The following is a 15,270-nucleotide window of genomic DNA, read 5'->3' as shown; positions in this document are numbered from 1 at the left end:
CAAGCAAGGGGCGGGCACGCCGGGCAGAGAGCCGGCTCGGGGGCGGAGCTACCCCCGGCCGTGCGCGCGCTGAAAATGCGCTAATGTGAAACCAGCCTTATACTCGAGTATATACGGTATATAAATGTTATAAATTATACAAACTAAACTAGTGAGCGGCTTCCAAGAGGAATGGTCAGGTTACTTAACTTAACCTCTTTGTGTCTGAACATGCAGCTGCGGCAACAGAAACTAAATCTCCGAGCACTTCCAAATATTCGGAGATCACCCAAGCATGCTCGGGGAAACCCGAGCAACGAGTATACTCGCTCATCACTAGTACCGATCTTCTCTCACAGTGCACCTCTTTGGTCAGTTCCTGGGACATAGTGTCAATTCGGTTTGCAAGAGACACCAGGTCATCTAGGGAGGTGGGTATCTCCCGGCCAGCCAGTTCATCCTTGATTCATCCGGAGAGGCCTTCCCAGAAGGTTGCCACCAGAACCTCATTGTTCCAAGCAAGTTCCAAAGACAAGATACGAAAACAGACTGCATACTGGCCCACGGAGGGATTACCTTGGTGTAAGAAGATGCAGCAGAAGACCTTACGAAAGGCTTCCAAGAAGGACTGTAAGTTTCACTGTAATGGATCCCCTCTTTCCTACAGAGGATTGAGTCATGCTAGGGCCTCACATGATAGATGTGACATGATGAAGGCCACTTTGGCTCAGTCCGAGGTGAACTAATGAGCCAGGAGTTCGAAGTACAGCATGCACTGGTTAACGAACCCCTAACACAGGGTGGGATTTCCGCTAAAGCGTGTAGGAGCCGACAGATGATGTCAACCACCTGGTGCATAACTGGCTGCCTGGTGGGTCATCAGGGTGGTAACTGCCGCCTGAGAGGGTGTGGAAGCAGCCTGTACTGCCAGTGTATCAAGATGGGTATTCACAGTCCGTAGATAGAATAGGATCTTGTCCTGCTGATTCTTCTGGCGGGAGACCTCCTTATATAGGTCCGAGATGGAAGACGCCTGGGAGCAAGTGGACTCCATGGCCTGTGCAAACTATAATGGGCTGGGAGGTGGAAACCCTGCAGCAAAGCCCAAGGAAGATCTGGAGGGGCATGATGAGGCGCCTCACCCAATCTGACCTTGGACACGCAGCAGCTAACAACACTGAGATATGAAGAGAGACAAGAGAGGTGGTCCAGGTGCTACTCCATGACTGACCTTGGGTGTGTAAGGCTAGTTTCACACTAGCATTTATTCTACGCAGCGCACGGCGCCGCTAAGCCCCGCCCCTTGCCGGCTTCCTGCCCGCCCCATCCGGTCATCGCTGCCTACTATCGCACATGGACGCATGCGATCTGCGCACCCTATCTTTAGCTTCTAAACAGGTTAAGGGTCTGCTCGGTCTAAAATCTCTCTCCCCCTGCAACCGTAGGTGCGGCCCCAGCAGTTCTCAGGCTCCCCCGTCCAAGCCGGTTGATAAATTGTTTGTTCCGGTTCAGTTCTCCAGGAGTTCCATGATTCGGCTCTGATTGGAGATCCTGGGATTTCGGCTACTTGGGGGGCCATCACGAGGGTTTTTTGGTGGTCCTCGCTTACATCTGATATAAAGAAGTTTGTGTTTGCCTGTGAAGTTTGTGCCCGCGCTTAAAGCTCTCTTAACCCTCCGTCAGGCGCAATAGATCTGACAGGCACACAGTAATTAGTTTCACTTCTCTCTCCTTGCCCACTTATCAGAAAACCCCACCCCTCCTAGTTATCTCCTGACTCTACAGGCTCTGTGAAACCTGATATCACAGTGACTCAGCAGACCTTCTAGTGAGCAGATATCAACACTTTGGCTTCTCAGGCACATTGCGCCTGATTTCAACACAAATTGAAAGGTTAGTATTTTCTTTTTTTATTCATCACGATTGTGTATTTAGCTTGTTTTATGAAGGATTAATGCTAAGTTAGTGCACATAAGTACTGTTTTCTTAGACAAAAGGAGGGTGGCTTCTAAGGCACATTGCGCCCTAACACATACTCTTTCTCTCTTGCTTCAGATTTTCTGCTGCAATGGCCAGAAAACAGTATGATTCATCTAAACCCCTTCATTTAGAAGAAATGAAGATTTTTTTGTTAGAAGATGATGAGGAAGAACCAGCAGTAACTGAGGATTTAGAGGAATCTAGTGACATTTCATCTGAAGATGAGGTAGCAGAATGTAACACTGATTCTGGAACAGAGCAGGATGGTGATGACACTGATACAGAGGAAACAGACACAGATCTAGCTTATTATTTGGGCAAAGATAAAAATACAAAGTGGAACAAAAAGGCACCCAAGAACAAACAGCGCAGAGAATCCCACAATATTATTACACACCTTCCTGGAGTTATTGGAAGTGCTAGAAAAGCTAAAACTGCAGTGGAATGTTGGAGTAATCTAATTACAGATAGCATGTTGGAAACTATTGTTCGGTTCACTAACCAGTATATTGACACAATCAAAGAGCAATTCTCCAGAGAGAGGGACATCAAAAACACTGATGTGATTGAACTCAAGGCATTTATTGGCTTGTTATACCTAGCTGGTGCTTTCAGAGCAAATAGGCAAAGTTTGGAGGAGCTGTGGGGGACAGACGGTGATGGCATCGAAAAATTCAGCCTTGTGATGAATCTGAAACGATTCAAAGTCCTGATCCGTTGCCTCCGTTTCGATGATCGAAGTACCCGGACAGAACGAAAAGGTTATGACCGGCTTGCACCAATTCGGGACATATTTCAACAATTTATTATGAATTGTCAAAAAAGCTATTGCCCGGGGCAAAACCTCACTATTGATGAGATGCTTCCAGGTTTCCGTGGAAGATGTGGTTTTCGGCAATATATACCATCAAAGCCAAACAAATATGGAATTAAAATTTTTGCCATGGTTGATGCAAGTATGATGTACACTATGAACATGGAAGTTTATTGTGGAAGACAGCCACCAGGTCCTTTCAATGTGAGCAACAAGCCTAGTGATGTGGTAAAGAGAATTGCTGAGCCAATGTTTGGATCTGGTCGAAATATCACTGCTGACAACTGGTTTACTGACTTTGATCTGATTGATTTTTTAAAAACGAAAAAGCTGTCATATGTGGGAACTGTTAGAAAAAACAAAAGGCAGTTGCCGCCAGATTTTCTATATACAAAAGGCAAACAACAGTATAGCACTATGTTTGGGTTCAGTAATGGAAAGATTTTAGTTTCTTACATCCCACGCGAGAGGAAAAATGTGATTTTGGTCTCTTCATTACATAATGATTACACCATTGATCCAGAGTCTGGGGAGCTAAGGAAACCAGAAATCATAACTTTTTATAATTTGACCAAAAGCGGCGTTGACACTGCTGACCAAATGTGTGGCAATTTCAATGTAAGTCGAAATACCAAACGCTGGCCGATGGTAATCTTCTTTACAATGCTGAATGTGGGTGGCATCAACTCACAAGTAATTTACCTCGGTAATGAACTTAAACAAATGCGCAGAAGAATGTACCTAAAACAATTGGCTAATGAACTGGTGAGTGGAGAGCTAAGCCTAAGAAGTACAAAGACGGTTGGAATGCCCCTTGCCCTGCAACACGGTTGAAGAGATATCGTCCCAAGGACGTTCCAGAACAAACACCGACTCTACCACCTTCTAAAAGACGCAGTTGTACTACCTGCTCATTTGTATCTGGTTTCAGAAGGCTTTCTAAATATGACTGCAAAATATGTAAAGAATCAATCTGCCTTTCCCATGCAACTTTCGTCTGCCAGCCTTGCTTTTCTAAGTGTACCTGTGCTGCTTCTGCTGCAATTGAAACCACTGAAGATGAGTAGAAAATAATTAAGTAATATCTAAGTGCAATATCCTTTAAGTTTTTTTCCATAATTTTATATTTAAGCAATAGTTAAGTAAAGATAACTGGAGCCTATTTGGCGGTACTACCGAAAAGTGGTACTTTTAGTTTTAATAAGTTTATGGTTAATAAATGTTTTTTTTTGCATCTGATTTAGTGTAATCTCTTTTAATACATTCCTATGAAGGTCACTGACTACTTCTATAGTCCTGAAATTGAAATATGTAGCTACTATAGGTGGTTTTCTGACCTGTGCTTGTCAGGCACATTGCGCATGAACTGAGGAGAATCTATATTGCGCCTGACGGAGGGTTAACCAGCCGGCCGGGGAATTGGTGCCTTTGCCAGTTCCTGATAGACCATGGACACATTTGTCCATGGATTTCATCACCAATCTTCCTCCTTCCAAGGGTAATACTATCATTTTGGTGGTGGTGGACAGGTTTTCTAAGCAGGCACACTTTGTACCCTTGGGGGAGTTGCCCTCTGCGGAGACCTTATCCAGGTTGTTTGTTCAGCATGTGGTCTAATTGAAGGTTTGCCCTTGAGTGTGGTGTCTGACCGTGGAGTGCAGTTTGTGTCCAGGTTTTGGAGGGCATTTTGTAAAAGGTTGGGTATTGCATTGTCCTTTTCATCTGCGTACCATCCTGAGACCAATGGTCAGACCGAACAATCTTTAGAGCAAATTTTACGCTGTCTTCCACTTCCAATAAGAGTGACTGGTCCAATGCCTTGCCGTTAGCAGAGTTTGCGTTCAATAACCGTGTTAACCACTCCACAGGTACCTCCCCTTTTTTTTGTAATTACAGGTTTAATCCGCACTTTGGGGAGTTTTCTCGTTTGAACTCTGGTTGTTCCGGGGCTGATGTAGCTGTACAGCAGTTGGGGAATTTGTGGCAGGAGGTCCAGAAGAATATCAGGGAAGCTTAGAAGAAATTTAAGGTCTTTGCGGACAGGAGATGGACTGTGGGACCTACCCTTCGGGTTGGGGATAAAGTGTGTCTGTCTACTAGGAACATTAAGCTTAAAGTTCCTTCGGCAAAATCGGGGCCTAAGTGTGATCGGTCCTTATGAAATCACGGAAGTGGTTAACCCAGTGGCGTTTCGTTTGTGCCTCCCTGTAACTTTTAAGATCCCCAATGTCTTCCATAGGGCCCTGCTGAAAACATTGGGGGCTGTGCAAGAAGGGTCATTGGTTCCATCGCCTCTTGTATTGGTGGACGGTCAAGAAGAGTACGAGGTGGAGCACATCGTGGATACCCGGTGGGTCCGTCGTTCCCTCCAGTATCTCATGCACTGGAAGGGGTATGGTCCGGAGGACCGATCCTGGGTTCCTGCTTGATCGTTTCACACCGTTCGGCTGGTGCGGTCCTTTCATGCCCGATTTCCCAGGTTATTCATCTGTAATCGCTGTTCCTCTGTGCATGTGAGCTTTTCTGTGTGTGACCTGGTTTTGTCCCCTGACTCCTGCCATGTTATCTGTTCGGTACTTATCTGTATTTCCTGGTTCTCTGACCCCTGGGCTCGTCTCGATTTACTTTTTTGTCTGCTCCCTGGCACCTCGCTCCCGTCTGGCTTCTGACCCTCGGCTTCCCATTGACTACGTTATTGTTCTGTGCCCTGTGCTCCACGTCATCGGTTTATTCCCCGTCCTCATGCGCGGTGACTCCGCTCCCTGGCGCTCACACGACCACTTAGCCTCAGGTAGTCAAAGGTCCTGTGCGCACTGTGTGCTTTAGACCTTTCACCCCCTGCTCCCGGTCCTGTGCCCCCCTGCTTGCGCCAACTAGGCTTCCCACAGTGACACTTGCCATTGTCATTACAACAGGAAATTAAAGGAGTGTTCCAAAACTAAATTTTATTTTCATCCTAAATCTCTGTTTAATGTCATCCTAATCCATTTTCTAACCTACTTTAATTAAAATTTCCCTTATCCTTTCTTAATTACACTATCAATACTTGTTTTATTCTAACGGCTTTATTTTTTTTCTACTATCTCCTCTTTGACACTTAGTTTGAGATTTTCAGTCCATGCTGGGATACTCAAAGAAGGTTACCAGTGACCTAAGTTTCAGGGGCTGGTCTAGTGATAAATAAACATATGGTTGTTAATTCTGATGGATGCTCAGTAGATTCCTATCACCGTGTACTGTTTTTCTTAGTGCACAGTGACCATATGCAACTGAGTGCACGGTCAGTGCAAATTGTAAGGAGAGATCAATTGAATAGAGACCAACACTGCCCCCTGCAAGTGATGACACATGTGGGGGAGGGACTGGTCTCTGCTTGCTCATTTTCTCCTTACAGTGTGCAATGACAGTGCGCTCTGTTGCCAGCTCATCACCCGTGATCAGAGCCGACGAGAGAGCGCATTGTCACTGTGCAGTGAGAAGAACAGTGCACAGTGACAGGAATATACTGAACATCCATCAGAACTGACAACCATATGTATATTTTTTTTCTCATATTTCTCTAGTTTTCAGTCCAAATGTAAAGTTCTTTCTAAAACAATTAAGCAGGCATTGTGTATGACCACATAGAACATGCATCACTCGTATGATCCTTTCCATTAGGGACAATTTTGGTCACTTATGTTTGCTATAAGCTAATTTGAAGACAATACATAAAACCTTAATTAACCCCTGAGGGAGCTGAATAATTTTTATTAGCACAAACAACTACATGTTGGAAGCCATTAGAGAAGACTCAGATGTTACAAATGAACAACATACAAACTAATGATTCCTGGGAGGTTTATAACCACAATTAGTACCTCTCCAGCTCATTATGAGGGGCGAATAAATAGACAAGAAAGAAGCCAGGAGGGCTCCTGTCCATAGGTCAAATGAAAAAGGTCCAAACACCAGCAATCAAAATACTCCAGATGTAATAAAGGAAGAATCCAGTAGTCTCTCCTAATCCTTTATTGCTTGAGACCATTTCTTGCTATGGTAATGACTGTATACAAGGTAAGTGCCACATAAATATATAAAAAAAAAAAAAACTGTCTTCAGCCCATCTTCAGACTAAAAAAGGACAGCTGGCCCATGTGGAATCCCATTTTTTATTCCTTGCACACACATAGAGTTCAATAGGCAAGTTTTGTGCGCAATTTTTGTCAAAATCACATTTGTTCTGTGAAAAAAAAAACCCACTCATCTGAACAGCGCAACTGAATAATTTTGCACCAAGTGCTATCAGTTTTATCCATGGATAGCACTCAGACAGAAAATATGATCCTGTGGACAAAGCCTCCAGCCTCATTCAGATATTTGTATTAGACAGATGGAGATGTGTCTGATATTGATTCGAGTGTTGGATCAAAATTGGCAATGCAAGTCCATGTGCTGTTGGTTTTTCACACCTCATCTTCTGTGTCTCACATCGTTCCTTCATTCCCTACATGAAATCACTCACTGGCTCAGGTCACCTGCATCTCAGAAACATGTAATGATTCCACCAACAATTCTCCGTGCTGAGCTGACTTTGCAGTGACTGACAGCTCAGTTGTGCAGTCTGGTGCAGGGACATACTGAGCTGTACAATCTGAAGGTGTTGCGCTCTCGTCAGGTGCTCACGGTACCCTTGATTGCTCAACTATTTAATTGAGCTGGCAGTCCCAGGTAGCTGTCAGCCATAACTTCAGCTAAGTGTGGTTGGTTTACTCTGTGCCTTGTATTTTGTTTATGATGTTTCGCTGCCTGACATTGGACCTTGTTCTGACCATCCGTCTGGTTAACCCCTTTGCTCTGATCCACTATCTGCCAGGCATTTTGACCTCTGACCATTACTTGACTATGACTTTGTCTCTTCCCTACGTTTATGACATACCCTCCTGACAATTGAACTCAGACTATTCGACTATCCCGACTCATGGGTTGTCTGTGAGAATAGGCTCAGAGTCACAAAACATCTCTAGAATTTGACCTTTTCTTACCTTTGACTCTGTGAAAACTCTTACTGTTGCTCTTATTCATTTTCATCTGGACTATTGCAGCTCTCTATTGAACAGTCTCCTACTTACTGAACACTCCCCTCTCCAATCCATCCTGAATGCAGCAGCCAGGATCATATTATTGTCCAACCACTACACCGATACCTCCACCCTGTGACAGTCAATGAAGTTGTTACCCATCCGCTATAGAGTCCAATGTAAACTTATTACTTTCTGTTACACCCAGTCCCGGTTCTGGCCCTGCACCCGGTTCTGGCACTACCCACAGTTCTGGTCCCTCACCTGCTCCGGCTCTCCACGCTGCCCCTGTACCTCGGCGAGGTCCCTGTCTGGATCCTTGTGCTCTGTCTGTCCCTCAGTGTCCTGCTGTTGCTTCTCTCTCCCCCACTTCCTGGCACGCTACCAACAGGCCTTCAGGGAGAATGCTTAGGACGTGCGCGCTTCCCTCTGGTCTCTTAAAGGGATAGCGTGCATTTTTTTGAAAATAGAAATTAACCAATGGCAGCACACTGATTACTATTTCTGGCCTCTCTTCCATAGGGAGAGTGCCGAAGCAACGAGTATCTACTCTTGCTACATCCGGTTCAGTCCCTGTTCTGTCTGCGCTGCGTTAGCAATCCTTTTGCACTTGCTCATACTGTTTGTCTACGCAGAGTATCTGTGACCAGTGTTCAACTATCTCAGATGACATCAGTATCCATAGATTCAAGTGCCATCCCATTCCGCCACTCACCATCTGAACCCGAGGACTACGTCAAGGTTACTGGAGCAAGCTTCCTATCATCTTACCGGAACCTGACCTTCCTTACCAGTGCCAGCTTCACCACTCATACCCGGTGTCCGCTGGTCAGCTCCATCAGATCTGTTATAACTGTTACCCGTTTGTTCCACTGGGACAGCTGCCACGTGTCCGGGGTCTAACTGGAGGTAGCACCTGTGTCCCCCAGGTATTCCACTCTGGTCCTGTTTGAGGGATCTTACTACAGGTACCCGGGGCTCACTAGTTACGCCCCCTTCGGAGCCTGAGGTTCCATGCTAAAAATAAAAAACGAACGTGAACTTCACCATCTATGCCTCCACTTCCATTCTTTATACTCTCTTAACCGCAAAGTACTCCACGGTTCAACACCACCATGCATCTCCTCCCTTTTCTCTGTCCATAAACCTTCCTGTGCTCTCCCTTTCACTAATGACCTAAAACTAACATCCTTAATTATAAGAATCTCCTACTTTTGTTTCCAAGACTTCTCGCGAGCTGCACCAATTCCCTAGAATGCACTACCCAAGACAATTCGAATAATTCCCAGTAATCACGGTTTCATGAGTGGCCTAAAAACACATTTCTTTAGACTGGCCTATCAACATCTCACTTATCCAACTGTTCTCGTTTTGCCCTTACAAAATTTTAGCACAAATTTGATCCCTCGTAGCATCTGTTCACACATCCTCCATGCACTTAATATCCCTCAGACTGGTTACTGGTTCATGCAGCATTATGTGAATCCCTTATTTATTACAATGATGCCAGGACCATACAGTACTAGCATTTTTTATCTTTTCCCTTTCTTGCCTCCCCTATTTCCTCATAGATTGTAGCCTGCAAGCAGCAGAACCCTCACTCCTCGTGATATCTATTGAACTACAGTATGTGTTACTCTGTAGTGTCTTTATTCTCTGTATAAGTCCCGTCAGAATTTTAAAGTTCTGCGGAATATATTGGCACTATGAAAATAAAAATTATTATTATAATGCAAATTGCCTCTTCTGAGAGGAAGAGGACTAGAACTCTATAGCGCCACTTGTTGGAAGCAGCGATCCTATAAGTCGCTATTGACCCTTGCAATATGACGTAGGATAAAATGTCACTCTCCACAAGGAGAAAACTTACCTCTTATATGCCAGTCTTAGCCTCTCTCCTAGCCAAATCAGATCTCATGCTTTGCACTGACGAGGGGCAATACAACCAAAACACTGTGTCTGCAAATTGAGATTCTGATTTGGCTTTCACCCTAAGTCATATTGCAAGGCTCACTAGAGGTCTATAATGTTTCTTATATACATCCACATCCAAAAAAAAAAACCCCACAGTCCCAGGTCCGCGAAAAGAACAAAACATGGTATGGCTTTCAGAGATAATAATATAATATAAATCCCAACCCCACCTTTCCCTCTCCTATTATATATTTCAAACTTACCATTAAAAATGTTCCATGTTGATTATTCTGAACCAGGTGGATGACGATAGCCTTCAGTCAGCAGTTTCTCGAAATCTGACCAATAGTCGGGTAAGTGAATTCGTCATCTTTGGCTTCCCGAGTCTTCAGAAGTATCCCACTCTGCTTTTCTGTCTGTTTCTCTTTATATACCTGTTCACCATCATTGGAAATGGAAGCATCTTCCTCTTGGTCATACGTGACCGGCGGCTGCATACTCCAATGTATTTCTTCGTCAGTAACTTGTCTTTCCTTGATATGAGCTACACATCGGTAACCGTCCCGAAGATGTTGGCCAAGTTCGCCATGCACCTTGACACCATCTCTTTTCCGGCCTGCTTTGCTCAAATGTATATTTTCTTGTCTTTAACAGCAACAGAATGTCTACTACTGACTGTAATGGCGTATGATCGATATGTCGCCATTTGTTCTCCTCTACATTACCTGACCATTATGACGAGAGGAAGGTGTCTACTGTTGACAGCCATAGCATGGTCCGGTGGTTTCCTCATTCTAATCATAGTCTTAACTTTAGCCCTGAAATTACCATTTTGTGGTCCTAATGTCATCCATCACTATTACTGTGACCATCCACCATTGTTGCAGTTGGCCTGTACCGACACTTCCTTCAATGTAGCTGTTGGCTCCACCATTGGGGCTTTGGTTCTTCTGATAACCTTCACACTAGTGGTCGTTTCTTACATTAAAATAATAATCTCCATTCTAAAGATTAATTCCAAGGACGGACGCAAGAAGACGTTTTCTACGTGCGCCTCACACTTTGCGGTGGTCAATATTTATTTCTTGCCACTTATCTTCATGTATATTCGTCCGAAGGCTTCTTACTCTTCAGATGTGGACTCCTTGGTGGCCTTGCTGTACACAGTGTTAACGCCTATGATGAATCCGGTTATATACAGCTTCAGGAGCAAAGACATCAAAGAGGCTTTTCGTAAGAAAATAGGTTTTCGGAGTAAAAGAACAGATTAATCCAGCTCACCGCACTGCCTTGCTGGTAGGATCCAAATCCTGCGCACGGATTTGACTAGGCAGTCAATCAATAGTAGAAAAAAGGGAAGAAAGTTCCAGCGCTAGGAATGGAAAATTAAAAATCCATTTTATTGTGCCAATGCATATTAAAATTCCAGCAGGTACAGCATATCAGTCGGATGACTGCAGAACAACGCGTTTCGACGCCTCAGGTCTTAATCATGTTCAGACCTGAGGCGTCGAAACGCGTTGTTCTGCAGTCATCCGACTGATATGCTGTACCTGCTGGAATTTTAATATGCATTGGCACAATAAAATGGATTTTTAATTTTCCATTCCTAGCGCTGGAACTTTCTTCCCTTTTTTCTAAAATAGGTTTTCAAACCAAACAGTAGCACAAATATATTGAATGTGAATTTATGTAATGTGTAAAATTTACAATTTTTAAGTCTATTTTTTGTAATTTTTTTATAAATCTACTTTGAAATATTATGTTTTCCTGCTAAATTTCAGGTTTTGTGTTTTGCATCCCTTTTCCAATAGTTTTTTTCTTAACTTTTTTTCATGTTAGGGCTTGTTTTTTTTGTTGGACAAGGTTTATTTTTCAAATACATCATACTTTTTTCTTATTTAGTGTACATGAAACTTGAATAAAAAACTCCAAGTGTGGTAAAATGTAAAGTTTTAGCAATAATGATGGTCCCAAATGTGCACAATTTTATTATTATTATTATTATTATTATTATTATTATTATACTTGGATAAAAAAAAAGTTCAGGATTTTTTTTTCTTTTAAATTTGTTTTATAAATCTGCTTTCAAAATTTTATAGATGTGTCAATTTCTATTTTTTTTTTACTGTTTACTTTACTTTTCACTCGGGCAACTTTGGTTTTTTGAATTTTAATATTTTTATTTATATTTTTAAACACTTTATTTTTTATTTTTTTGTCTTTTTAGGGGTGCTGAACCTGCAATCATTTTATTGCTTGGTCTATGTCCTACTTTATTGCTGATGTGGTCAAAACAACTTTCACCTTTGAGCCCCATATTTGTATAGTGGGGGTGGAAACAGTGGGAGCCGATGCATGCTTGCCCTAGTTGTTGCACTATTTGTATGCTGTTGTCAGTGATTGACAGCAGCATTTACAGAGACTTTATCTGCAGGATTTCATGCTCCAAACTCGTTATATGGAAGTCTTACAAAGTCAAGTCCAGCAATACCTTCACATAACCAGTCCATTACTGAGAAATCAGTGTTTCAATTGATATGCAAATGAGGCTAAAGAGCTATGGTAGATCTGAAGCCTCTTTTAAGGCCCCGTCACACTTAAAGATGCACCAGCGATCCTGACAACGATAGGACCTTGTCAGGATCGCTGGTGCATCGCCACATGATCGCTGGTGGACCTGTCAAACAGGCAGATCTCACCAGCGATCAGGACCAGCAAGGTCAGGACTAAGCGGCGCGCAGCACTTAGTTACCCGATATTTACCTTAGATACCAGCTCCCAGCATCTGCTTACAGCGCTGGGAGCTCGCTGATCGTTGGGCTCCCGCTGCCACATGCAGCGATGCACGCTGGCCAGCGGGAGACCAACGATCAAAAAATGGCTCTGGACGATCAAGCACGATCAGCGGGGGGGGCGGTCGCTGATGCCTGTCACACACAGCGGGATCGCTGCTGAGATCGCAGTGTCGTCACAAAATCAGCGATCTCGCTAGCGATCTTGCTGTGTGTGACAAGGCCTTTACTCCAACTCTGTTCACCATCCAGCACTGCCTTCTCCTGCTTGATTGATCATGCCTAAGCCTGAAGTCACACACCATAGAGGCTCCTATGGGTGGAGAATAGAGCCGGAGTGTCAGAAGCTTCAGATCTACCATAGCTCTTTAGTCTCATTTGAATATCACTTGAAACGCTGGTTACTCATTAATGGAGTAACGGACTGGTCATGTAAAGGTATTTCTGGACTTATATTTGAAAGGGCTGTATGCGCATATAAAAACTTTTGTGTGAGAAATCCGTCTGACAATTTCCCTTTAAATGGCTAAACAGCAGCGATCGGAGCAAGCTCCAGTCACTGGTGCTACAAGCAGATGCTGATTGGCTGACACAACTCCTGAACCCACTACAAACATGTGGACATGATGAAGGACATACTATTACATTCTATGTTGGGAAAGGGCTAAAACTAATGATGAGTGGATCAGTCAAAATTGGAATTTACCTGTTCCTCAGGAAATTGGCTTTGAGGAGAAGTTGTTCTCTACAAATGTAATGTCTCTTGTTATGCTCTGGGGTCTCTTCTGAACACAATAAATATAATCTGTAAACAATTTATAACAATCGTTATACTCGCCTTATTGCTTACGGCTTCTCACCGCCACCCGTCTGAACCCTTACCGCATCTTCTTATCCCCTGCCGCTTGTGTTCAGTACTTCAATTCCCTTGCATTGTACCATACCTCCAGGTGTCATTGTAACTGGGGGGTTCTCTGCAGGCACAGAGTAATTCACCGGCCTCATGACCTCACTACGTACAATGTGACCTTCTATGGGCGTATGCAGAAGACTCCCATGTGCCATGACACCAGGAAGTATGGAACAGTGCAAAGAGGATCAAAGAGTCCATAACAAGTGACCGAGAACCAGAAGATTCGGTGAAGACCGGACTGGTGGCTTGGAGTAGCGAAGGGGTTGAAGAGGTGAGTATAACATATTATTATTATTATTATTATTTATTGTTATAGCGCCATTTATTCCATGGCGCTTTACATGTGAGGAGCGGTATACATAAAAACAAGTACAATAATCTTAAACAATACAAGTCATAACTGGTACAGGAGGAGAGAGGACATATGTATTTTTTTATCCTTTTGATGGCCCGTCGCGGTTCAAAAAAATGCGGTCAGCCACCATGATTTTGCTGAATCAACACAGAAGCTTATTAAAAAAACCTCTCGTTTTGGGGAATGCAGAGTTATGTCAAATTCGTATAGAACTCAATTCCACTCGGATTTATTCACTCATCTAAAGTTAAAAATGTTTTCCAGGATTATATTTTTGGGGGGCTTAGGCATACACATATAGAAAATATTAACACATTGATCCCCACCCCCACATTACAGCACACATCATTGCTGTAGCCAATCACTTGGCTTAATGGCGCATACGGTCTACATATATAATAGAAGAGGCAGCTCTAAGGACCATATGGTGAACAGAAGAGGATGTTAGGGCTGGCGGAATGCACCAAATAATAAAGAGATGGTAATAAGGTGCGTTCGCAGCCCGGGGTCCATCGTGCAGAGATGTTAACTGCTGCCCGGAAATGGCGGACACTAAATGGCGGTATCGCACTGGACACACGTGGGTTAAACGCCACCTCGTATGTAGTAGCAACGGTCTCTGTTGCTTCACAGAGCCATGGTACCGCATAACACAAATGCTGTACCCTGTTAACTGTCATAGGGCACAGCTGAGTCAGCGCTAGCATATGGTCACAAGACTCTGCCCCAAGGACACAGGGTAAGAGCCTCTCTAGACCCACTAGGTGCACAGTGTCACAACTGCGGACGCCACTAATAGACACCGGCTACAGTGCAGTGCAGCCCAAGTGCACAGTGGCGTACAAGCAAAGCCACTACTTGACGCTGAAGCTCGGCCCTGACTCTGCCTCCTGCCTGCACTATCAGCCAAGACAATACCTGGCAAGGCTGATCAACACATGCGTACCAATGGTAGGGGTTTCATAATGAGTCAGTCACCAGAGATATTCATACGTGCATACAACATTCACTCCACATGGTCACAACCGTGCGATCCTTTCATAACCGCAGCCTTCCGGGACCTTCCTGATGGCCCAATCTGAGGACCAGGACCTCCAAGGCGTAGAGAGCCAGTTCATACCAAATGTCCAGCTTGGATACCCAATAATTAAAAGGCACAGAGAAATCCCGGAGGACGTTTGTACGATCTGCAAGGTACTCCCTCACAATCTTCCCAAACATTGCACTTCTTGTGATACCACCCCTTGCCTCTGTGGCGGCACGATGTGAGGGTCTGAGAAAACTGTCCCAGAACTTTGCCATTGTTCCGCTGCCTGAGCTGGATTGTACTTCTGTCTCTCTCGTTTGGACTACTTGGCTGTATAACAAACTCTGACGTCTGCTGCCAGTGCTCTCACATGGGAAATTTTTCAGTAATTCCGCTACAAGGGCCCTCTGGTACATCATCATTTTTGTACACC

At 44.0% G+C, this 15,270-nt stretch overlaps 1 protein-coding gene across 1 annotated transcript; it reads left to right on the top strand.

Moving 5' to 3' along the window:
• The first annotated feature begins 10,025 nt into the window (after positions 1 to 10,025).
• Positions 10,026 to 11,018, top strand: LOC141051441 (olfactory receptor 6N1-like). The gene has a single exon (XM_073548371.1). It carries the CDS (start codon positions 10,026 to 10,028, stop codon positions 11,016 to 11,018), a length of 993 nt encoding a protein of 330 aa, XP_073404472.1.
• The last annotated feature ends 4,252 nt before the right edge of the window (positions 11,019 to 15,270 follow it).

This window comes from Dendrobates tinctorius, unplaced genomic scaffold, assembly GCF_039654945.1.
Source record: "Dendrobates tinctorius isolate UK_male_01 unplaced genomic scaffold, ASM3965494v1 ptg000157l, whole genome shotgun sequence".
NCBI classification, from domain to species: Eukaryota; Metazoa; Chordata; class Amphibia; order Anura; family Dendrobatidae; genus Dendrobates; species Dendrobates tinctorius.
Note: the sequence above shows the minus strand (reverse complement) of the source record. Positions and strands in the feature narration are given on the sequence as shown.

What these genes read in the sequence shown, in the direction of transcription:
- LOC141051441 (XM_073548371.1), top strand. Translation starts at nt 10,026, where the DNA reads ATGTTGATTATTCTGAACCAGGTGGATGACGATAGCCTTCAGTCAGCA.